The following is a 26,237-nucleotide window of genomic DNA, read 5'->3' on the forward strand; positions in this document are numbered from 1 at the left end:
TGTGCTTAGAATTAAAATGCACTAGTGGTGTCTGGTAATACTGTTGGTGTTCCTTAGGCCGACCCAAGCCAACTTGTGATGTCATTGTAATTGATTCGGCCGCCATAATGGATTTAATCAAAAACACTAAAAAGTTTTCACAGGTCACAAATTTCATCTGATTTTCACCAAAAATGGCATAGACCATCTTCAGACCATGCATTATCAGTGCATTGCTTTCTGGAACAATTGACAGAAATATGCGGCGAAGCCGCCAAACAGGAAGTGAGCACATATCTCAGCAATGTTTTCATGTATCAAAACCAAACTTAGTACATGTACCTCAGACCCCATCGGGAGGACGCTCAAGAGATGTGGTGACCTTTAACTTCTAGGGGCCTCTGTAATTGGCAAAAATGCATTTTGGCCTGTAGTTGCTAATATGTATAATTCTGAATGGCAGCCCAAAGAACCGTCTGCTAAAAAGTACAATTTGGCACACTGATTGGGGACAGTCCAATAATTAATTTCTCCAAGTTTCATGCTGGCACTTCAAGCGTTCTAGCGCCACCAACAGGCCAAAGTTGGACGTGTGTTCACGGACGTTACTTTTGACCTGTTGACCCGAAATGAGGTATCGTTGGAATTTTTGGACCAAGCAGAGTTCAATAAACCCTATGAAATCAATTTTTGACCTCTATGTTTAAATCACAGCAAGTGTGATCATATCTCAGTCGATCTTTTATTTTTGATGTGAAACTGGTGACAGCAAGTTCCATTCAGTTTATTGTAATGTGTGCGTGCAAGGGCGGGGCAGGGAGGGACGGGCAGGGGGCTGGCTGGGGGAGTGAGCGGCAACACAGCCCTGGTTCAGCCCCATAAAATCAGTTATGTTTTGATGTGAAACTTGACCTTGTAACTCAGCCAATCTTGGGTTGTTTGGCATGGAACTTGCTGTGACTGCTTAATGCTATATGTCTGATGGAACGGCATTGAGTTACATCTGGACTGCTGAACACTCTGCTTGGCCCCCTCATTGCTGCTTGCAGCTATATTTAGAGAATGATCTGTTAAGAATGAAGGTCAATTCAACAAGTAAAAAAAAAGAAAACAACATGGTACAAAAACGAAAACTTTATTAATTATTAAATAAATATGCTCTTGAACTCTCTGTGGGTTTCTCTTCATCCCACCACTGGCATGGTCACAGTTAAGATCTAGTTGAGGGGGGAAAACAAAGGATAAGTGAGTGCAGCCTTCTGCTCATTCACAGACTGAGCAACCAAGAAACATGAAGACTGAGCCAAAACACAGTGCATAACCCGAAGCACAGCTGTTTCACTGCTATGGGACATCTATGGGTACACAGCACAACAGTAGGCTAACAACCTTAGATTTGAAATAATAGAGTGGTGAGCCAAAAACAAAGGTGGTTTTTAACAGCAGTTAATAGATCGGTATATTTTTTTCCAGAAGAGATCAATAAATGGTAAAATAAATGAAAATTATGTTAGATAAGCTTGTTTATCATCACAATGATCCCAAGCATACAGCCAAACAAGGCAAGAAAAAGGTGAACAGAGAACAAATCAACATTTTACAGTGTCCCACCCAGAGTGCCAGAGTAAATATATATAGATTGGGTTGAATGAGTTAGGAAAAAGCATCAGCTCCACAGGGCCCCGAAGCTACAATGAAGCTGAGATACATTACCTGTGTGCTGGTGTTGTACTGGGCCACACTGCTCTCCTGGTTAACAAGGTGTGGGAAGAAACAGTCAAGGTGAAAGAGTGAGGGTCGAGCCATCAACACTAGCCTGTCCTCTCCTACATCCAGCACGAGGGAATGTGCTGAAGTCTGCCAGAGAGGAAGAGGATGAGAACAGGGAACAGGAAGAGGAAGAGGATAAGACAAAGAAAGGATGTGACTGAGGACTAAAAGGGTGACCATAAGGCAGGCGTGGACTCGCAATCAAGATCAAGAGTTAAGGAATTTTCCTGGAGGGCTGCATTCTTCTGAGGGCCGATGTTTGTTCCCAGACAGATATTATTCTACAGATGCAGCGACATGGCTGGTGTACGTGTAACATGCAATAGCACCAACAAGAGACATAACAGCTGCATTAGAACTACAAAAGTCTCCAGGCCCGGTGAAGAGGAAAGCTAGAAAGACACATCAGAAAAAAAGACTGCAGGAGCAGGTGAAGTGCTGTGCCAGGTGCTGTAAAGAAAATAAATTAACTAGCTGCTAAAAACAAAATAAATTAACTAGCTGCTAATGCACGGGCAAGCGCACAAGCACAAAGCATTCTAGGCGACATGAGAGCAGCAAGTCTGTAAGTGACAAAGTCTTACCATGATGGATGACATATGATTGTTATAACAAGAAACTTGTAATTATGTGATACTGAGCCTTTTTATTTATTTTAGTGTGGCAGCAATACGCTTCCGTACATGACCGCTAGAACTTTGGGAAATCCCATTCGAGTCAATGGAGAGTTCTACTTGTATTGTGATGAGCCGTGTAATGACACTAGATAAGTAACAAATGCTGATAATAACATGTTTGTATTAAATAACTGATTAAAAGGAGAAAAGTTGACTAAAACAAAAAGTGAATTTAGAAGACAGAATTGCAGTCCTCTGTTCAGAATCGTGCTTAAAAGCCAAGACCAAACCAGCTGGAAAAACATGACCCTTCCTGCAGGGTCATAAACTTGTTTGAAATAAATGTCTCCAACAAGACTTCAAAGACTTTGCAAAGCTCCAGACAATGTTCTGCAAGAGTTCTTATCTGATGTTGAACATCTACCGGTACCAAAATAAACAAGAGACAATAGTATCTGACACACAAAAACACAAGGGTGATGTATTTACTGTTTTTACAATAACTAGTGCAGTGCCCATTCAAACATGCTATTCCTGTAGCCCAATTACATGCCTGCAGGTAGGCCTGCTTTAAAAATAGGATAGGGAAAAACATAATTTCAGGTAAGCATTCAATAATGAATAGGCCTACAGATAATATAATAATATAATAAATGTGCAGTGAGCAGACATTTTTTACAAATCAAAATGACATAATCCTAACAGCTGTTTTGAGTCAGGGCTATATGCTTAGCCTATTGAATAACTTGATGATAGAGAAAACAAACCATTTTGTGGAATGATGCATCATATGAAATTTGCAACAGTGTGACTCAAAAACAGTCTCTGGTGGCCTATAAGTGACATCACACTCTGTCTGCCACTCGTTGCTTGTCGCTGGTTATGCTTTGCATGTGTGGCATTCTGAGACGTTCTTTAATTCGGGACCATCATCGCTCGTTTCAATTTAGGACCTTGCAGTTGGAACTGTCGTTTGCTTATTCAAAGTCTAAAGACAGTCCAAAGTAGCCTGGGCTATTTATATAAGTGACATCACACTCTGTCTGCCACTCGTTGCTTGTCGCTGGTTATGCTTTGCATGTGTGGCATTCTGAGATGTTCTTTAATTCGGGACCAGTGATTTGAAATCAGTCTGACAAACGGTCAGCGAGATATGCGTGCCACAGACACACAGACATCCGGACACACAGACGCTTCTTGCTTTATAGATAGATGTCTACTAGTACCCTATTGCATAGCTCATAGCTCTGTTTTCCCCCTTTTCATGTGTCATTCTAACTAATGGGGGTTCAGAGTTACAGCACGCACATCCAAAAACGATAAACACTGGGTGCTGGACAGAAAGGTAGATGCAAAGATAGGAACGATGAATCCGCACACCAGAATCTGCTCCTTAGTGTTTTTAATGGTATATCACCACGTGTAACATTTTGGGCCCGAGCCCTTCATCAGACATGACTATAGCAACTATCTATTTAAAACTAGAAGCGGCAGTCTACCATGCAAGTTGAGAAATTAGTTGATATGTGGTGGAAAGAAATATTTCTACAAACAAGACAGTTAGCGATTAAAACATTTAAATTATACCAGCAAATGAACACAACGCAAGTGGCAACAGTGGTATAAGCGGGAAAATGGGCTCCTCTGCGTTCGGTTCACAGAAAGTAATGCACTTACGAGCTGCCACGTCGGAGCCGTATTACTATCTCAAACATGCATTATTTCTGTGAATCAAACGCCGCGTCATCTATTATCCCTTACTTATACCATTGCTTGGTTGAATTTCCCATCGTTCTTTAGAACATACAATAACCGTAAGTTATTTGCACACCTATGAAGTAGCGAGGGCGCGTGCTGAAAGTCTGCCCAGAGAGGAAAGGATAGGAACAGGGGAACAGGAAGAGGAAGAGGATAAGACAAAGAAAAGAGGTGTGACTGAGGACTAAAGGGGTGACCATAAGGCAGGCGTGTGGACTAAAATCAGATCAAGAGTTAAAGGAATTTTCCTGGAGGGCTGCATTCTTCTGAGGGCGATGTTTGTTCCCAGACAGATATTATTCTACAGATGCAGCGACATGGCTGGGTGTGCGTGTAACAGCAATAGCACCAACAAGAGACATAACAGCTGCATTAGAACTACAAAGTCTCAGGCCGGTGAAGCTAGAAAGACACATCAGAAAAAAAGACTGCGAGGGGAGCAGGTGAAGTGCTGTGCCAGGTGCTGTAAAGAAAATAAATTAACTAGCTGCTAAAACAAAATAAATTAACTAGCTGCTAAATGCACAGCACAAAGCACAAGCACAAGCATTCTAAGCCGAGCATGAGGAGCAGCAAGTCTGTCGTAGACAAAGTCTTACCATGATGGATGACATATGATTGTTATAACAAAAGGAAACTTGTAATTATGTGATACTGGCCTTTTTTTTTATTTTTAGTGTGGCGGCAATGCGGCTTCCGTACATGACGCTAGAACTTTGGGAAATCCCATTCGAGGTCAATGGAGTTCTACTTGTATTGTGATGAGCCGATGTAATGACACTAGATAAGTAACAAATGCTGATAATAACATGTTTGTATTAAATAACTGATTAAAGGAGAAAAGTTGACTAAAACAAAAGTGAATTTAGAAGACAAGTTGCAGTCCTCTGTTCAGAATCGTGCTTAAAAGCCAAGACCAAACCAGCTGGAAAAACATGACCCTTCCTGCAGGGGTCATAAGCGCCTTTCCCGAAATAAATGTCTCCAACAAGGCGTCAAAGACTTTGCAAAGCTCCAGACAATGTTCTGCAAAGAGTTCTTATCTGATGTTGAACATCTACGGTACCAAAATAAACAAGAGACAATAGTATCTGACACACAAAACACAAAGGGTGATGTATTTACTGTTTTTACAATAACTAGTGCAGTGCCCGTTCAAACATGCTATTCCTGTAGCCCAATTACATGCCTGCAGGTAGGCCTGCTTTAAAAATAGGATAGGGAAAAACATAATTTCAGGTAAGCATTCAATAATGAATAGGCCTACAGATAATATAATAATATAATAAATGTGCAGTGAGCAGACATTTTTACAAATCAAAATTACATAATCCTAACAGCTGTTTTGAGTCAGGGCTATATGCTTAGCCTATTGAATAACTTGATGATAGAGAAAACAAACCATTTTGTGGAATGATGCATCATATGAAATTTGCAACAGTGTGACTCAAAAACAGTCTCTGGTGGCCTATAAGTGACATCACACTCTGTCTGCCACTTTCGTTGCTTATAAGCTGGTTATGCTTTGCATGTGTGGCATTCTGAGGGCGTTCTTTAATTAGGGACCATCATTGCTCGTTTCAATTTAGGACCTTGCAGTTGGAACTGTCGTTTGCTTATTCAAAGTCTAAAGACGGTCAAAGTAGCCTGGGCTATTTATATAAAGTGACATCACACTCTGCCCTTTCGTTGCTTGTCGCTGGTTATGCTTTGCATGTTGGCATTCTGCATTCTTTAGCTGGTTATGCTGCTAAATAAGTGACATCACAAGTTGCTTGTCGCTGGTTATGCTTTGCATGTGGCATTCTGAGATGTTCTTTAATTCGGGACCAGTGATTTGAAATCAGTCTGACAAGCGGTCCAATGGATATCGTGCCACAGACACACACAGACATCGGACACACAGGCAGCTTCTTGCTTTATAGATAGATGTCTACTAGTACCCTATTGCATAGCTCATAGCTCTGTTTTCCCCTTTTCATGTCATTCTAACTAATGGGGGTTCAGAGTTACAGCATACATCAAAAGCGATAAACACTGGGTGCTGGACAGAAGGTAGATGTAAAGATAGGAGCGATGAATCCGCACACCAGAATCTGCTCCTTAGTGTTTTTAATGGTATATCACCACGTGTAACATTTTGGGCCGAGCCCTTCATCAGACATGACTATAGCAACTATCTATTTAAAACTAGAGCTGACAGTCTACCATGCAAGTTGAGAAATTAGATTGATATGTGGTGGAAAATATTTCTATAACAAGACAGTTAGCGATTAAAACATTTAGAATTATACCAGCAAATGAACACAAGCATGAAATTGTAACAGTGGTATAAAAAGGGCGGAAAATGGGCTCCCTCTGCGTTGGTTCACAGAAAGTAATGCACTACGAGGCTGCCACTTTGTCCATTATTACTATCTCAAACATGCATTATTTCTGTGAATCAAACGCCATCCATCTATTATCCCTTACTTATACCATTGCTTGGTTGAATTTCCCATCGTTCTTTAGAACATACAATAACCCGTGAAGTTATTTGCACACCTATGAAGTAGCGAGGAACGTGCTGAAGTCTGCCAGAGAGGAAGAGGATGAGAACAGGGAACAGGAAGAGGAAGAGGATAAGACAAAGAAAGGGGTGTGACTGAGGACTAAAAAGGGTGACCATAAGGCAGGCGTGGACTCGCAAATCAAGATCAAGAGTTAAGGAATTTTCCTGGAGGGCTGCATTCTTCGAGGGCCGATGTTTGTTCCCAGACAGATATTATTCTACAGATGCAGCGACATGGCTGGTGCATGCGTGTAACATGCATAGCACCAACAAGAGACATAACAGCTGCATTAGAACTACAAAGTCTCCAGGCCCGTGAAGGAAAAAAAAGCTAGAAAGACACATCAGAAAAAAGACTGCAGGGGAGCAGGTGAAGTGCTGTGCCAGGTGCTGTAAAGAAAAAATAAATTAACTAGCTGCTAAAAACAAAATAAATTAACTAGCTGCTAATGCACAGGCAAGCGCACAAGCACAAGCATTCTAGGCGAGCATGAGAGCAGCAAGTCTGTCGTAGACAAAGTCTTACCATGATGGATGACATATGATTGTTATAACAAGAAACTTGTAATTATGTGATACTGAGCCTTTTATTTATTTTAGTGTGGCAGCAATGCCTTCCATTACATGACCGCTAGAACTTTGGGAAATCCCATTCGAGTCAATGGAGAGTTCTACTTGTATTGTGATGAGCCGTGTAATGACACTAGATAAGTAACAAATGCTGATAATAACATGTTTGTATTAAATAACTGATTAAAAGGAGAAAAGTTGACTAAAACAAAAGTGAATTTAGAAGACAGAATTGCAGTCCTCTGTTCAGAATGCGTGCTTAAAAGCCAAGACCAAACCAGCTGGAAAAACATGACCCTTCCTGCAGGGTCATAAACGCCTGTTTGAAATAAATGTCTCCAACAAGGCGTCAAAGACTTTGCAAAGCTCAGACAATGTTCTGCAAGAGTTCTTATCTGATGTTGAACATCTACGGTACCAAAATAAACAAGAGACAATAGTATCTGACACACAAAAAACACAAGGGTGATGTATTTACTGTTTTTTACAATAACTAGTGCAGTGCCCGCTCAAACATGCTATTCCTGTAGCCCAATTACATGCCTGCAGGTAGGCCTGCTTTAAAATAGGATAGGGAAAAACATAATTTCAGGTAAGCATTCAATAATGAATAGGCCTACAGATAATATAATAATATAATAAATGTGCAGTGAGCAGACATTTTTACAAATCAAAATTACATAATCCTAACAGCTGTTTTGAGTCAGGGCTATATGCTTAGCCTATTGAATAACTGATGATAGAAAACAAACCATTTTGTGGAATGATGCATCATATGAAATTTGCAACAGTGTGACTCAAAACAGTCTCTGGTGGCCTATAAGTGACATCACACTCTGTCTGCCACTCGTTGCTTGTCGCTGGTTATGCTTTGCATGTGTGGCATTCTGAGACGTTCTTTAATTCGGGACCATCATTGCTCGTTTCAATTTAGGACCTTGCAGTTGGAACTGTCGTTTGCTTATTCAAAGTCTAAAGACAGTCCAAAGTAGCCTAGGCTATTTATATAAGTGACATCACACTCTGTCTGCCCTTTCGTTGCTTGTCGCTGGTTATGCTTTGCATGTGTGGCATTCTGAGATGTTCTTTAATTCGGGACCAGTGATTTGAAATCAGTCTGACAAACGGTCAGCGAGATATGCGTGCCACAGACACACAGACATCCGGACACACAGACGCTTCTTGCTTTATAGATAGATGTCTACTAGTACCCTATTGCATAGCTCATAGCTCTGTTTTCCCCCTTTTCATGTGTCATTCTAACTAATGGGGGTTCAGAGTTACAGCACGCACATCCAAAAACGATAAACACTGGGTGCTGGACAGAAAGGTAGATGTAAAGATAGGAACGATGAATCCGCACACCAGAATCTGCTCCTTAGTGTTTTTAATGGTATATCACCACGTGTAACATTTTGGGCCCGAGCCCTTCATCAGACATGACTATAGCAACTATCTATTTAAAACTAGAAGCGGCAGTCTACCATGCAAGTTGAGAAATTAGTTGATATGTGGTGGAAAGAAATATTTCTACAAACAAGACAGTTAGCGATTAAAACATTTAAATTATACCAGCAAATGAACACAACGCAAGTGGCAACAGTGGTATAAGCGGGAAAATGGGCTCCTCTGCGTTCGGTTCACAGAAAGTAATGCACTTACGAGCTGCCACGTCGGAGCCGTATTACTATCTCAAACATGCATTATTTCTGTGAATCAAACGCCGCGTCATCTATTATCCCTTACTTATACCATTGCTTGGTTGAATTTCCCATGCGTTCTTTAGAACATACAATAACCGTAAGTTATTTGCACACCTATGAAGTAGCGAGGGAACGTGCTGAAGTCTGCCAGAGAGGAAGAGGATGAGAACAGGGAACAGGAAGAGGAAGAGGATAAGACAAAGAAAGGGTGTGACTGAGGACTAAAAGGGTGACCATAAGGCAGGCGTGGACTCGCAAATCAAGATCAAGAGTTAAGGAATTTTCCTGGAGGGCTGCATTCTTCTGAGGGCCGATGTTTGTTCCCAGACAGATATTATTCTACAGATGCAGCGACATGGCTGGTGTACGTGTAACATGCAATAGCACCAACAAGAGACATAACAGCTGCATTAGAACTACAAAGTCTCCAGGCCCGGTGAAGGAAAGCTAGAAAGACACATCAGAAAAAAGACTGCAGGGAGCAGGTGAAGTGCTGTGCCAGGTGCTGTAAAGAAAATAAATTAACTAGCTGCTAAAAACAAAATAAATTAACTAGCTGCTAATGCACAGGCAAGCGCACAAGCACAAGCATTCTAGGCGAGCATGAGAGCAGCAAGTCTGTCGTAGACAAAGTCTTACCATGATGGATGACATATGATTGTTATAACAAGAAACTTGTAATTATGTGATACTGAGCCTTTTTATTTATTTTAGTGTGGCAGCAATACGCTTCCGTACATGACCGCTAGAACTTTGGGAAATCCCATTCGAGTCAATGGAGAGTTCTACTTGTATTGTGATGAGCCGTGTAATGACACTAGATAAGTAACAAATGCTGATAATAACATGTTTGTATTAAATAACTGATTAAAAGGAGAAAAGTTGACTAAAACAAAAAGTGAATTTAGAAGACAGAATTGCAGTCCTCTGTTCAGAATGCGTGCTTAAAAAGCCAAGACCAAACCCGCTGGAAAAACATGACCCTTCCTGCAGGGTCATAAACGCCTGTTTCGAAATAAATGTCTCCAACAAGACGTCAAAGACTTTGCAAAGCTCCAGACAATGTTCTGCAAGAGTTCTTATCTGATGTTGAACATCTACCGGTACCAAAATAAACAAGAGACAATAGTATCTGACACACAAAAACACAAGGGTGATGTATTTACTGTTTTTACAATAACTAGTGCAGTGCCCATTCAAACATGCTATTCCTGTAGCCCAATTACATGCCTGCAGGTAGGCCTGCTTTAAAAATAGGATAGGGAAAAACATAATTTCAGGTAAGCATTCAATAATGAATAGGCCTACAGATAATATAATAATATAATAAATGTGCAGTGAGCAGACATTTTTTACAAATCAAAATTACATAATCCTAACAGCTGTTTTGAGTCAGGGCTATATGCTTAGCCTATTGAATAACTTGATGATAGAGAAAACAAACCATTTTGTGGAATGATGCATCATATGAAATTTGCAACAGTGTGACTCAAAAAACAGTCTCTGGTCCTACAGTGACATCACAAAGTCTGCCTGGGCTATTTATATAAGCATGTGTGGCATTCTGAGACGCTTCTTTAATTGTCATGCCACTTTCAATTTAGGACCTTGCAGCTGGAACTGTGCTTTTATTCAAAGTGTAAAGACATTCCAAAGATGTTCTTTTATTAAGGACCAGTGATTTTGAAATTAGTCTTTGCATGTGTGGCAAGAGATGTTCTTTAATTCGACCAGTGATTTGAAATCAGTCTGACAAACGGTCACACATATGACATCCAGACACACAGACATCCGGACACACAGACGCTTCTTGCTTTATAGATAGATGTCTACTAGTACCCTATTGCATAGCTCATAGCTCTGTTTTCCCCCTTTTCATGTGTCATTCTAACTAATGGGGGTTCAGAGTTACAGCACGCACATCCAAAAACGATAAACACTGGGTGCTGGACAGAAAGGTAGATGTAAAGATAGGAACGATGAATCCGCACACCAGAATCTGCTCCTTAGTGTTTTTAATGGTATATCACCACGTGTAACATTTTGGGCCCGAGCCCTTCATCAGACATGACTATAGCAACTATCTATTTAAAACTAGAAGCGGCAGTCTACCATGCAAGTTGAGAAATTAGTTGATATGTGGTGGAAAGAAATATTTCTACAAACAAGACAGTTAGCGATTAAAACATTTAAATTATACCAGCAAATGAACACAACGCAAGTGGCAACAGTGGTATAAGCGGGAAAATGGGCTCCTCTGCGTTCGGTTCACAGAAAGTAATGCACTTACGAGCTGCCACGTCGGAGCCGTATTACTATCTCAAACATGCATTATTTCTGTGAATCAAACGCTGCGTCATCTATTATCCCTTACTTATACCATTGCTTGGTTGAATTTCCCATGCGTTCTTTAGAACATACAATAACCGTAAGTTATTTGCACACCTATGAAGTAGCTCCAGTGTCGTCCATTATCCCTTCCTTAATAAATGGTTTGTTAGCAATTTACGATCATTAGGTAAATTACTTACAACTCAGTGTTTCCCCTACTATGTATTCAGCAGCAGCGAAGCGCCAATCATGGTCCAGGGAGGACCGGGCTGTTTTTGCTGCCGTTTTTGGAGTCTGGGTTTTCCACAGAGATCACGTTTTTTACATTGTATTCAGGGGACAGGCAGCTAGCGGATAGTGAGGGGATACTGTATTTGCTGTATGAGACAAAAAAGGTTTTAGCTTAGAAACCGCGTAACATCGCTTAGAGCACCTTAAAATACTTTTACACTGTCTCTCTATAAAGGCCAATAAAGTAAAATGTCTTGTACCTGACAAGTTTCGGCTACCTTGCCACGTGATGTTGGTATGACGTTGTCTGAGATGTGTTATATGGTGTTTTCCATTCCACCTGATTTGGTGGGATGGCCGTGTCCCCTGGGGTGCTCCGGGGAAGGTCATCGAAAGGTCATCAGAACGGAAAGCCACAAATTCCATCGGTGGATCAAAAAGGCGGTTGAAATCAGGCCCCAAAGACTGTAAACCGGGATGAAGGAGCCTACCAACTATCCCACACCTGGGACACAGTCCTGCAGGGCCGCCCCCGGCTGTAATGAAAACCACCAGACAGCAGAGGCCCCCCCCCCTTTGTATTTGTGTCACAGTCTGTCTTTGTTCAAATTTGCTTGTGTTTTTATTGGTAATTTAAAAGTCTTTTTGCATAGGTTTGTAGCCCGGTTGACACCAGACCCTTCTCAACTGAGAGTGGGTCTGGGGAAGATTCATTCACAGCCCATTTCCAAAAGGCGTCCCCAACAGACGCCAATCAAAATGCCTCTGGACACAATTGGAGAGACTGAAAACCAATCAGAGCAACGAAAGAGACCTATGCAGAGCGACGGGAACACACAATTTGCAACAGTATACTGTCTGGTTGTAGGTTAGGGGAGAACCGGGAAGAATGAAACACTTTTTAATTAAACGTAATATACAAAGACATCGTACCAAACTGAAAGCTAATATTTTGTCCCTAGCAAACTACATCTGCCCTCTGTCAAACACAATTGCATTTTCAGCTCTGAGCAAAACCATTCAGGAGTTATTTCAGCAAAAAGCAAACTACAACTGCATCTACATCTGTTTGCTAGTTATTTCAGCAAAAAGTCGAACGTGCATTTTGTTTTATTCGTTCTTTCTGGCCGGGACATATAAAACAGGCATGGGGGACGAAAGAAATAGCCTAGTTTAAGTTATGTTAAATGTCCCCCAATATTATATTTCAAAGAGGATGTAGGCTAGCAATGCATCTGATGACTCCATCGCCACTCGACCAACATTTTTGGGGATGGGCAAAACGAGGCTTTGTGAAACACTGAAATGTTCAAATCAATTATGTTTCAAGACAAACACTGAAGTGTTGCTTAATGCAGCAGCTAAGGGTCTGTAAATAATTTTCTTTCCATAAAAACTCTCGATGTTGCAATGTGTTTACTTCCTTTTTTGAGCAATCTGAGTTTCTGGTTGAAACGGTGTAGGCTAGTTAATGATAAAAAAGCTGACCAGATATCGCGGAAATGAACTAACTGTAAGCTATGGGTCATCAGTCCACCCTAAGTGACTGCATACTGTAAAACTTCAAATAATAGCCGAGTCCCAAATAGATAGTCTCTTTTAAACGCCTGGCGTGGCTACAGGTTTGGGTTAAAGGCCGGTCTCCAATAGAGGCCTGGTCTGTTTTTTAGTTTTGGGTTGTATTTAATCTTCTAAAACCCGCCAGATCGTCTGTTTAAAGCCCAATTCACACCAAAGATTCACAATTACACAAAACTGTTGCAGAAAGGAGTTGCAGCGGTGTGAATTAGATGTTGCACGTCATTGCAAGCCGTGGCAAAGCATTCACCATGTCTAGTCACAGTTGCAAGGTTTTAGAATGTTGCATCAAGTTGCTGGTTAATAGAATGTTGCAGCTCATCTCGTCGCAAATCTTTGCGCACGCTAACGTTATGATTAGATGGCATTAAAAGACTGCGGTGGGGAAAAGCTAGAGTTCCAAATTGTATAATTTTTTTCAATATGAACTAGGCTATGCCTATTTATCCGATTTCCTCATCGTTCAATTCATCCCTTGTGTTTAAAATTTGCGGATAGGCCGTAAGCTTGTTTTTATGCTGGCAACAAAACAAAAGGGTTCGCGAACGTTATTCTTTATTCGAAATGCGTACCGCCATGGCGATAAAGAGAAAGAAGTAGGCTATGATTTGAAATGTAAGCTGACCGTTGTCAAATTTGGCAAATAAAATACGGGAGAAACAATATGGTTCATGCTCTCTCATGCTGTTTCATTCATGCTGAAAAGGAAGGAGAATGAAACATTACGTACGTTCCACTTTTGCATAAATAATTCCTGAACGGGTTTGGTCAGGGCTGATAATGCAACTGTATTTGACAAAGGACCGATATAGGCTCGGTTGCTAGTGCCAAAATATGAGCTTTTAGTGTGATACGATCTCTTTGTAAATTACGTGTGATTAAAACGCGTTTCATCTGTTCTGGCTATCCCTGCTATTTGGATCTTACTGTATCTCACTCAATGAACAACATCTTAACACTAAATGAATGGTGATCCGTAATTGTCATCAGATAGCATAGTCATATAGGTAGACATTCAGTGTGTTTGAAATAATTAATTCGATAATATCTTCCATCTTTTGTATAAAGGGAATTAAAGGCCTGTCTCATATAGACGCCTGTCTCTAATACTAGCCGGTGCAGTTTGGAAAATAAAAGCCCGGGCTATTATTTGGAGTTTTACGGTAAATGAACAAACCGTTGTCAGTAGCCTACCACTGTTGCAGATATCACATAGGTATCCCTTCATATTTTGTACATTGTCGCACATTCCAACATAAGGAAGCAGTATGGGAAACGTTCTTCTAACTCCCTGTCTAAAACCAACGTGATAGCAGCTTCAAACAAGCGTTCCTCTGCAGCAGTCATCGTTGATATTTTAAAGCAACAAAGAGTTTTTTGTACCTTAAAATAATGTTTCCAAAATTGTTTCAGTGGTTCATCAACTCGTTATAGGGTGAACAGCACCTCTGCATTCGCTTAGCGGCCCTCTATCGGCTATAACCGCACTATGTAAGTTTGCCAGATCGGGCAGCGGATCTGTAGTTCAATGGAATGAGACATAAGAAACTACAAATTTGACTTGCACGACGTCGCAATACATCGTACTTTCATAAAATCATGCAACATATAGCCCACCTTGTCTGTGGACATTGTTATTTGTAAAGCCGGTGCTGGATAAACAAATAGCGTGCATGCAGAGGAAAAGTTCTTTGGTGTTGCTTTAAAAAAAAAACAATAGGGTGCTCTATCGTTGTGTAAAGCCTGCCTCAACGGTTGTGACTGGTGCCTGGATTTAGGAAAATTGGAAATGGGTTTTGAATGGGCTCTTGGCCAGACGGACTTGCAGAGCAAATCTCAAATTTGCGGGCGTTCGTCAGGGTTTTCCCAGGCTAATAGGTTTGCATATGAAGGAAGAACTTATCGTGTTTACATTTCATGGTAGCTTGGTCATGCACCGAACTCTCGCTGTTCAACAAAGCCAAGGTAAAAACAGTTTTCCATTTTGTGTCATCTTTAAAGGTCCCATATTATACTTCTTTTCCAACAAGTCAAAATAGGCCTATGGGTTGCACAAAACATGTCCCTGAAGCTGTTTGCGCAAAATTTCTCTCAGATTACACATTATCATCAGCTTCATTCTCGCCAGTTTCAGTCCCTTTCAGAATAGGCTGTGTCTGGGGCCTGCAAATGTATGCTGTTGGTGGCCATACCCCACTCCATGTTTATATCAACGGGCGGCATGGTCGACAGCCAGAGTTGGTAGGCTCCTTCATCCCGGTTTACAGTCTTTGGGGCCCGCTTCCTGGTTTCAACCGCCTTTTTGATCCACCGATGGAATTTGTTGCTTTCCGTTCTGATGACCTTGGCTGCATCCCAGTAACCTGACTCTCGCCAGATGAATTTCGTTCCGCCTAGCTCCACTCATCTATCTGGGATCGATCCATAGGAGTGGTGCTTCAGAAGGCTGGGCCTTATTAAAAAATCCTTGCACAGGGCTCTACACTAACTTTTTTTTCCAGGAGCACTTGTGCGCCCAAGTAAAAAAATTTAGGAGCAAAGACGAAAATTTGGGCGCACAGTCACTTCTGTACTTAACTTACACATAATCTAACATTACACTGCAGCTAACAGTTAAACATGCCACTGCACCAATTGCGAATATTAAGAATGACTGACAACATTTAGGCTACAGGAAACAGGATTTTAAAGATCAGTGGCTACTTTATTTTCAGACTGTTCTATTTTCCTACATTTTGTTAATGTAAAATAATATAATACATTGCCATATTTGCATTTAGCCTGTATATCAAGTATCCTGTCAAATGTAGGCTAATTTATTTATTTGTGAATCCATCTGTAGCTAATCCAAATATGCCCATGGTGACCTATCTGACTGCATACTGCCTAATACTACTACTAAAACAGTCCATTATCTCTTCCACAAAACCCAACATAGGCTATCAAGGATATATTTTTTTTATCCTTTTATTTTTTATTTGAAATATCTGCATTGATGGGGGCAGTAGGAAAACGTTAGGCCTACTTTCGTTTTGCACTCCAGCTTGTATTCGGTGTAAACAAACAAGCATGCCTGGAAGCCTGGAGTTGTCAGTAGCGTTCTACCTTTGAATAAAATGGGAGTATTACGGGAGGCTACTTTTGTGCCTGTTCGCTACAGCGACCTTTCCTTCTCTCACCGCATTCTCAGACTCTCATCCTGTTCCTCCTATATCCGATGAATGCGGTGTATTTTGTAGACAAACATTGACATGGTTCGAAGTCATTTGCAACAGTGCGGCTAAATATTTTTTTGCACTCGCACGGCATCATTTTTACTCGCATGTGCGAGTGAAATGGGCGCACTGTAGAGCCCTGTTGCATAAGATTGGATAAGCCACTTGTCCGTCATCTATTGACGCTACTTTTTTGCGTGATTCGCGCCGAAGCCAACCCGTGACGCTGAGAACAGTCTCACAGTCGCCTTCACCTCGTCACATCTATGAAACTCCTATGAAACTCCCGATTGGCTCTACCATACAATCTCGTTTTGAGCTACGTACAGACGCATTTGATAGACATTCGTAGCGCCCAATAAACGGCTTTGGGCATTCGTAAACCACATCTCTAATATGAGAAAAATAATGTGTAGTTCCCAGACCCCATCTCAATGAGATGAGGTCTGGCGTTAGCCAAGCTAGTAGTTTCATTGCTGCTAGGCATAATTGTATTGCAAATGGCTTGTCATAACTTCAAATGTTAAAATGGCTGCACACACAATAGCAAGTAGCCAAATCAAGGTTTTCTATGCTTTCAAGGGCCTATCTTTAAATGTTAAAAACAACAGGTCATGGACAACGCAAATGCAAGTAGTCTTATCTATGAAGTCAAGTTAAAGTTTTCAAGTTTATCCAATGTGTTCTCAAACGCTTCAATAAATTGTATGTCTTACCCCTTAAAACGCAATCATTTTTTAACATGTTAATTATGCCGGTGTTGAAGTATTTAGATTAGATTTCGTAGCCTCTTTGACAGCTCGGGCATGAGCTTCAAATTCACTGTGATGCTATATGGGCCTCATGCATATGAAAGATTAATGTCATTATGTAATTTGGATGGTATCAGAACATACTGTGAAACAAAGTTTCAAATTTTTCAAAACATTTCAAATAGATGCCAGTTAGCACATTAGCAAGTTTTTGTGCAAACTAGGCTGTTGGTGTTGTGTCAAAGGCTTTTGCTTCTGTGTAGTTATTTGCTAGATTTCGACAAGAGCTTGTGATACTGCTTTAAAGTAGGCTACTTGGCAATGGCATGGGCTCACACAAGCTTGCAAACACGGTCCACTATGTGGTGTACCCCTCTGCTTTAGGCTTATATCTTGAAGTGTTTATGTTAGCTAACTGTATAGAATGTGGTGGTATAAAAGCAAGATGTTACAGATGACGCATGACGTGCATGATACCTCATATTTTATTTAAATAATAATATTAATAATAAAAAACGCCAGAGATTTAAGGGACATCGAAATGAGGCACCGAAATTCACATTGTTATTCAATGTTGTTACTACCGTCTCCCTTGGTGCCGGTTACATATTGGAACCAGGTTTCGGTGCCCAACCCTAACTGTGACATTAAAATAGGGGAGACAACTGAATGGCTCACAGAAGCGCATGATTATATCTCTCAACTAACCCACAAAAACTCAATGCACGGGTTTGTTTTGCACTTGGAGTGTGTTTAGAAGCATCAGAGACCCAAATGGAAGTGGATCATTCCATGTCAAATCAATCAGGGCCCACGCACTTAGGTCTCAAAAAATTCTGAAAAGATTCTGAAGAAGAGATCAATATGTTTTATATAGAGTTACCGCAGTGCCACCGGTGGTTGTATAGAGTAACCTGTGGTAACTCTACAAAACATATTGATCTCAATGGTGCATTTTGCCCATGTTCAGGGTGGAAAGTAAAAAAGAAAGATTTGCATAAGACAAGTCAAATTGGTGTTTTTAAAAAAGAACGGATCATGGAGAACAAAGAAACTTTTTTTTAAAAAATCTTTGTATACCCCCCCTGTAAAACTGCCTGTATCTTGGAAAGTATTGATCTTACATAAAAGTAATTTTGGAGTGTGTCTCCTGGGTAACATAGGTACACCTGGTCATTTTTGTTAGAATTTTTTGAAACCTAAGTGTGTGGGCCCTGGTTGAATTGACGTAGAATGAAAAGCACAGAAAAAGTGAGTTTTGCATAATATGGCCCCTTTAAATGCATATGCATGAGTAGGAAAACATCAACTTGCCTTTTTTCGCTTGTGCGACAGGCAGAATGTATCTTTACCCAAGTGCGGTCTGTTTTTACATACCATACCATACCATGCCATGCCTTTCGGGTTTGCCTGTTGCAAGGGATTATGGGAATTGAATTGATTCAGGAAATCAGTGCCGATATCTAGTCCGAAACACTTACCACCCCAGGCAGATGGACCTCCGCAATTAGGTACTGAGGGTTTCCAACAGCAGGCTCCACTTGCAAACACAACTCTGGGCTGCAAATCAGACATGGCGGAGAGCAGAGGTTAAAAGGAGGAGTGAGGGAGCACAGGGGTTGGAAAGAGAAGAGTGGAGAGGCTGATTAGGTGAACGATTTCATGATATAGTATAGACAGGCAAACAAAATGGGTAACAAACCTTTTCGGAGGTTTGGGAGCTGAATTTGTCTGCCTATTCAAATGAAAATATATTAAAATATTAATGAATGCAGAAGACGCTAAATGTGCTATAAAAAAGTATGATACAAAATAAAATAATAAAACTATGGCAACACAACAATGACAGTATATTGATAAGGAAGGAAGTGAGATGTCAAGATATCAAAAACAAGGATGAAAAAGTAGGTGAAAAACATACTTTGAGTCCAATTCCTGTATAACTGGTTTGCTTTTTGTGCGAATATTTTGCTCTGTTATGGATCCCAGGAATTTCCTGTTTTTTAGGACTTTGCACTCTATAAAGGAAATGAAAGGAAGTCTGCTAAATCGGTTTTTAGCCTGGAGGAAAGCAGTTTGAATGGAAGAATGTCAGACAGACCTATCAGATCAAATGTGATGAGCAGTTTAACTGTGTAAACTATGTTAAACTATGCTAAATGTTTATGTTTTTGTTGTTGTTATGGTCTCCATTTGCAGCTCCATGTGAAACCCGATGGGTAAATAAGTAGTTTATGCACACACCTCTGCTCAGGCCCATTTTGTATTTATTCTCCAGACCCTCCAGGGAGACAGCCAGAAGGAACTGCTGGAACAGCTCATCATTCTAAAATGGAAGAAAAGTATAAAAAACTTGAAAATAACAAAAAGAGATGACAGTTAAGTTATCTTCTAAGGAAATTAATTAAAGGTGGAAAAGAGGATGGAGAAAATATGCAAGAACACAAACCCACCTGACACTTTTGAAAGAATTCATCATTGACCACCACATCATAGACGGTGCAAGCCTGCTTACCTGACACACAGAAAAACATCAAACAGTTGTGAAACCCACAGAGCAACCTCAAAATACAGTGGAAACTGTCATTTAGGACAGGATGAACCTTTCCACATTCTCTCATCTTCGGTTTGTACAGTTTGGGTTTTTAATATGCCGATTTGCTCCCTCCACTTCCAATATCCAACTTCTTTCTTACTGTTAAAGGAGAAATCTGGTGATTTTTCACATAGATCTCTGTTTCTCCAGGTCACCGAGCAGCACTGTCGGTGCAAAAAAACCCGAAAACATCGGTTTTTACCTAGCTTAAGTGGCTAGTTCCAGCAGATAAACCAGCCAGGCAGCCATTTGCTTATTATAGCTGAATAAAACGAAACTAGATGTACCGCATAGCGGTACAAAATATGACCGCCACTCAGTCCTGTACATCCGTTCCGCGAAAATAAATCACACTTCAATTTGTCTCCATATTTTACTCCATCCCCCACTCTTGAAACTTTTGTGTATGCTTGTTTGGCATGCCTGAGTGTGTGTGTAGCGGCTGCACAGAAAGTAGCCTACTGGTGCTGAAAAGGTGAATAGATTGTAGAATAGCCAAAGAAGATGTAGCATTGTTATAAAACCTTTAAAATCTCTAAACGATCACAAGTAGGGCAGTTCATCACAGTTCATCCATTGCAACTGGATTGATGAAAGGTCACTTACACCTGTAGGCTACATTGTATTTGGGAAAAGCAAAAGGTATCAGCATAATGTTATTTATTTATTTACTTATTTATTTTTATGTATTTATAAACAAAAAACATCTCTGTCAGTTCCATGCCGTTTTCAACAGCTATCAAAAACAAAGGTCATTTTTTGGATGGATGGATTTTTGTGAATGTTTCTTCTTCTACATAAGATTTTAGTCATCTTTAGTTCATGTAATACTTTATTGTCAATGCACAAATTAAGTAACAGTAGTCTGAAACGTTATTGTTAATGCACAAATTAAGTAACAGTAGCCTAGTCTGAAACGAAATGCTGTTTTACATCTAACCAGTGGTGCAAATAACTGACATGTCCAAATGGGCCTTGATGAAATGCGCCGCTAGACTGTTCATACACATTTTAACGGGCCAAAGTTTAAGAGCTTTTGTCCGTTATTGTTCGTTACAAATATAGGCTGATTCATGTTCCCTTGCATTGTGTAACTGAGGTCCATGGCTAGTCTGGCTTTCATCAGACCAAGCTCAATCTTTTAAGAAATCAAAAAATAAATAGCGGGCAGATCAGGCTGGGTTCACCCAGCCTAGTCCATAGGCACCCGATATTGTTTAATTTTTCCGATTGAGATATACACGCTCTGGCTATTCTAAATGCAAAAATGCATCAGGGAGTTATGACAAAACGGTAACTAACAAACTAGATCCTAATAGAAAGCTGTTAGCTTCCCTAAGCTACAGGTAGGATTATAAGGTAGGCCTATTTACAACATAAATTGTCAATAGGCTATGCTGGCTTACACAAATAAAATCTCCTTTGGAAACCAATGGTTTACTTTACAGTATCAAGCCGGACTTAAACTGTCATATCGTGGCGAAAAGTTGTAATAACATTCAAGCAGCTCCATGAGTCAAGGAAAGCGAAATGAAGTAGCCACTTCTAGATGGGACCCACTACAGTAGCTTAAGGTGTGTTGCTAAAGCAGCCATAATGAAATGAAGGTGTCATTGTTTGGATACTTCACACACACGTGCCTTTTAATTTCACAGACTACAACTACCAAGCTGGAATCAAAGCACATCGATTCCCCTCTCACACCCTGCATGCACTTAAAACAAAATAAACAGGCGTCTCAGTCTCACGCATGTATAGGCAAAACTGTATCAGACCGGTGTAACGTTGGTAAATCTTCCATTGCACAGAATGATTTTGTAGCACGTGCAATAAATGACAGTCGAAAGATACAAACAGTGCTGCTATACATTTGCTTGGTATAACCGCATTTATAGTTTTCTACAAATGCAATAAATCAAATGCCTCCATCACTCAACCAACGCTAACGGTAACATTACCTAGGTCCTTATTGATATTACAAGATTAACGTACCTGCAGTAAAAACCAAGCATGTCCGATAAACATCCTCAGATTTATTTCGGCTTCAAGAAGAAATGGGAATTACACTTCATGTGAATATCGTCCTATCCTTATTAGATGTTCGCTGCGGTAAATTACAGTCCTTGTTTGAAGGACTCCATTGTTTTTTCCAACCCACTTTTTTTTTTTTTTTTCACCAACCCACAAAATTACGTCTCACTGCAACGATGCGCCATCTAGTGGACAAACGACTACTTCTCGCCAATACTGAAAATGCAGCCATGATGATGATGATGAATATTTATTTTGGCTTTCTTTTAATCCTACTGAATTTGTAATTATGTATCGGCCGTTCTAATACCGATAGTATGTGGGTGCCTGTGTGTGTGCATGTGTATATGTGTGCACCGCCATTTACAGGCCAATAAGTGTACAGTCACTAAATGTACACATAACCTAATTTTTTTAGACCCCCCCCATGGATGAAATTCTACGAAACTTGGCATACCCCCGGAGAATGCCAGGTCAATCATACACATAAAATTTGGTGCAGTTCTGAACATCTTAACTGAAGATAGGGGCGATTAAAGCAGAATAATATTGCATTTTCATTTTTACCGGGGGTGGGGTGCAAATCACAAATGAGTGATTATGAGCCAGGTTGATGTGGGCCCTTGAGACCAACATACCATAAAAGATTCTTCATCCTCAGTGCCACGGTTCAGGTAGTTATTTAGGAAAAACTGGGGGGGGGGCTACAAAACGAAGAATGACTGTTCCATGCTATCCATGTGGGGGTACATGCCCACCAAGTTTTGTGTACCCCGTCTTTCAGTGTCCCGAATCCTTGTTGGTGTATCGCCACTAAATGTACACATAAATTATTTTATTGTAAGGCCCCCATGAACGAAAAGTACACAAAACTTGGCATGCATTCGAGGGTGTCATAATGATCCTACACTTTTAATTTCGTGCAGTTTTGACATTGTCAGCCAGAGATATTGTGATGAAAACACCTAATTTTTTTGCTTTTTAATTTTTAACTAGGTGGCTATACATGAAATAAGTGGTAATGGGATGGGTTGACATGCCCCCTTAAGACCAACATACATAAAAAGGTGGACCTCCTAGGCCCTACGGTTATCGAGATATTCACAGAAAACTGTCTCCGGCCACCTACAGGCCAGTTGGTGTAATATAACAGAAATTCATTTATTGTGTGGCCCCCATGAACAAAATTCCACGAAACTTGGCGGTATTCAGAAGGTGTCAAAATGATCCTACACTTCCAATTTCGTGCAGTTTTGACTATGTTAGGTCACAGATACCTACAATTACAACACCTCATTTTTACTTTTTTGTGTTTAACTAGGTGGCGCTATACATGAAATTAGTGGTTATGGAATGGGTTGACATGGCCCCTTGAGATCAACATACAAAAAAAAGGTGGTCCTCCTAAACCTTACGGTTCTCGAGATATTCACAGAAAACTGTGTCTGCCCTACCCTCCTTTCAGGGGTGCAGTCCAGCGTGGGGGCTACAGATCAAAACGAAAAACGATGGTTCCATGCTATCCATATGGGGTTACATGCCCACCAAGTTTTGTCTACCCCGGTCTTTCAGTGTCCCGGGAATCATTGACGGAAATTTGGACATGCGAAAAAAAAAAAAAAAAAAAAAAAAAAAAAAAAAATGACTAAACCTATATGACCGCCGCTTCGCTGCGCGGCGGTCATAATAAATGCTACAGCAGAATTGCATGCACAAAACCTACACATATTAAAAAAGGGCATAAAAAAACACTCCATATATTTATTATCTTTGAGTTCAGTTGAAAATAAGGAAGTTTTCTTATTGAGAAATATGCACTAAGTGCATGTGCAAAATGTAGCCTAGGCCTACAGCACATTTCAATGAAGTGCATCACAAACAGAAATAGCCTATAGTGCATATCTCCAATAACTATGTTCAGTTCAGTTAATTAGTTCAGTTGAAAACATGTAACAGTCCATGACTACATAAGGAGGACCAGGCAGAAGCCTACTAGGAAGTGTCTGTGGCACTTTCAAGGGGGTAGGCGAATGTTTGGAAAGCGTACCCCTTATGGGAGGCTCTGAGGCTAAACGTCGACCACCTAGAGTTAGCATTCAATTGACCACCATTCATTTTGGCATCACTGACCCTTTCCTATTTTCAGAGAAATACAACAAAGTGTGACTGGCGTCATAACTTCGTAACACACTTTATGGCTCTGTAATTAACTTTTTTCAAAAACCAATGCTAAAATGATGTCATGGGCAAGCAACTTTGCATTGCCCAGGAAAGTAGTAACCGTATTCTCTGGATAAGAAACTCGAAGGCAGTATGAGGGAAAGTCCATGGGTAAAATATTTAAAAGGGGTAAAAAATGAAGTGATGTTTTGTTGGGTTGGCAGCACTACATCGGAAACAAATCACCTACCAAAAGCTGCACTTGAACTCGGGAGCACACTGTACGTTATCAATTTTCTTAGCACAGCTAACAGACGACTTACGACTCGACTGGCACTAAGGATGTGTGGCACCTCGTCGACCAACAGGAAACAGGTTCAAAATGACTTCACTTGTCTCTATTGAAGTCCTATCGGATGACTGTGTCCATTTTTTGTACTGTCTATGGGCAGTTTGAGGACAAGAAAGGGTGCATCAGAGTCAAAATAGTAGCAGCCAAAGAGAATCATTGTGACGGTGTAAAGTAAAAACATCTTTGGCAACACAAAAATTAATGCATTATGCTTGGTCCTTAAATCGCATCGCCATTATAGAAAAAAAATGAGCTTACAAAACCCTCAATATCACCAGTTTTGCACTTTTTTCCATATAGGGCCTTACAGTATATAAAAACTAAAGGGCAGTACAAACTTTTAACGGTCCAGTCATCCCGAGAACATGTCTGTCTTCCACCCTACAAAGTCTGGGCAGGCTAGGAATAATTTTAAGATATTAATGCCCAAACATGACCTCCAAAATAAGGCATTTCTGAGAATGTAAAAAATAAATGAGAAATTATGAAAACATTGGAATTTAACAAAATTATTTCACAGGTCTTAGTTTTGGGATCTATATAGACAAACTTTGAGCAAAATCTGAGATGGTGCAGCAACCATTATCCTGGATTTTGTCTGATTTGACACGGAATGACCCCCTTAGAGTCTTCAGCTTTTGATGGGATTCGGATTCTGCCTAAACTTGTTTTTATCAACCAAACCGAATCCTATGCAGTATTTACGCCGCTATTAAAATATGAGTGCAGTCACAATGAGCTACCGTAAAACTCCAAATAATAGCCGGGGCTTTTATTTTCCCAAATCGCCAAACTGCACCGGCTAGTATTAGAGACAGGCGTCTATATGAGACAGGCCTTTAATTCCCTTTACACAAAACTTTTTCTCTGCAAAGATGGAAAATATTATAGAATTAATTATTTCAAACACACTGAATGTCTACGTATATGACTAGGTTATCTGATGACAATTACGGATCATCATTTATTTAGTGTTCAGATGTTGTTCATTGAGGGAGATCCAGTAAGATCCAGATAGCGGGGATAGCCAGAACAGATGAAACACGTTTTAATTAAACGTAATTTACAAAGAGATTGTATCACACTGAAAGCTCATATTTTGTATAGCCTATATCGGTCCTTTGTCAAATACAGTTGCATTATCAGCCCTGACCAAACCCGTTCAGGAATTATTTATGCAAAAGTGGAACGTGCTTAATGTTTCATTCTCCCTCCTTTTCAGCACGAATGAAACAGCATGAGAGAGCACGAACCATATCGTTTCTCCCGTTTTGTATTTGCCAAATTTGTCTACATTCAAATCATAGCCTAGCCTACTTCCAGGCGCATGGGAACATATTTTTGACCATGGGGTGCTGAATAACAAAATAATCATGGATGTCCGACAATTTCTCCCCCAGCATATGATTCGAATTTAGACAGCTAAATACGGCATTTCAGCGCCGTGTATGAGTAGGTCTAAGAGTGAGAAGTTTTATAATGCCCTGGGCAGCCACATTCCACTGCAACTATGCGCATCACTTGCCACTCCGACTCATCAATAAAAACTGTGCGCGCACACACCAGTCCCATAGAAGCGCACTTGACTTTACATCATTAACCTATTTCAGTATACCTGTGCAGCCAGAGAATGTCCGTAGACGGGCTCTGATATTAGGGGTTTGCACGGACGTCACGTTCTGGCCGGTAACCATGGCAACCTAGCACGCGCGGCCATATTGGCGATACTCAGTGAATGAAGCACAATGGAGTATTATGCACTTTGGATATCTTTCGTGATTGTAGCCGTGTCTAAACAACAGAAAAGCTCATCAAAATGCGTGTAAGATGCAAAGGCATATAGGGCAGGACTTGGACCACAAGAAAAGGCGCGATATTTCGAGAAATTACGGTTTATTGGCAGCGCAGATCCATATGAGTTGGGTGAGGGAGACGAAGTACTAAGTTCAACCACAAGCGCCCCCCTTCCTCTGATAACTTCTGTCATTATTCTCCTTTCTCCCTGGTTTTTTAATAACTTTTGGAAGTCGATACCTACACCAG

The 26,237-nt window shown here is 40.5% G+C and overlaps 1 protein-coding gene across 1 annotated transcript in view; it reads right to left on the minus strand.

Annotated features, from left to right (window-relative positions):
* Nucleotides 1–1,098: 1,098 nt before the first annotated feature.
* pih1d1 (PIH1 domain containing 1) overlaps nucleotides 1,099–26,237 on the minus strand; it is a 36,128-nt gene continuing 10,989 nt past the window's right edge. The window contains exons 5-11 of the mRNA XM_048245178.1: nucleotides 19,509–19,570; nucleotides 19,300–19,381; nucleotides 18,977–19,073; nucleotides 18,758–18,790; nucleotides 18,537–18,615; nucleotides 1,693–1,836; nucleotides 1,099–1,196 (exon numbers count right to left, since the gene is read on the minus strand). Coding sequence (XP_048101135.1) covers nucleotides 1,164–1,196; nucleotides 1,693–1,836; nucleotides 18,537–18,615; nucleotides 18,758–18,790; nucleotides 18,977–19,073; nucleotides 19,300–19,381; nucleotides 19,509–19,570 — 530 coding nt within the window. The 3' untranslated portion in view covers nucleotides 1,099–1,163. The remainder of the gene's footprint in view (nucleotides 1,197–1,692; nucleotides 1,837–18,536; nucleotides 18,616–18,757; nucleotides 18,791–18,976; nucleotides 19,074–19,299; nucleotides 19,382–19,508; nucleotides 19,571–26,237) is intronic.

This window comes from Alosa alosa, chromosome 6 (genome assembly GCF_017589495.1).
Source record: "Alosa alosa isolate M-15738 ecotype Scorff River chromosome 6, AALO_Geno_1.1, whole genome shotgun sequence".
Lineage (NCBI taxonomy): Eukaryota > Metazoa > Chordata > Actinopteri > Clupeiformes > Clupeidae > Alosa > Alosa alosa.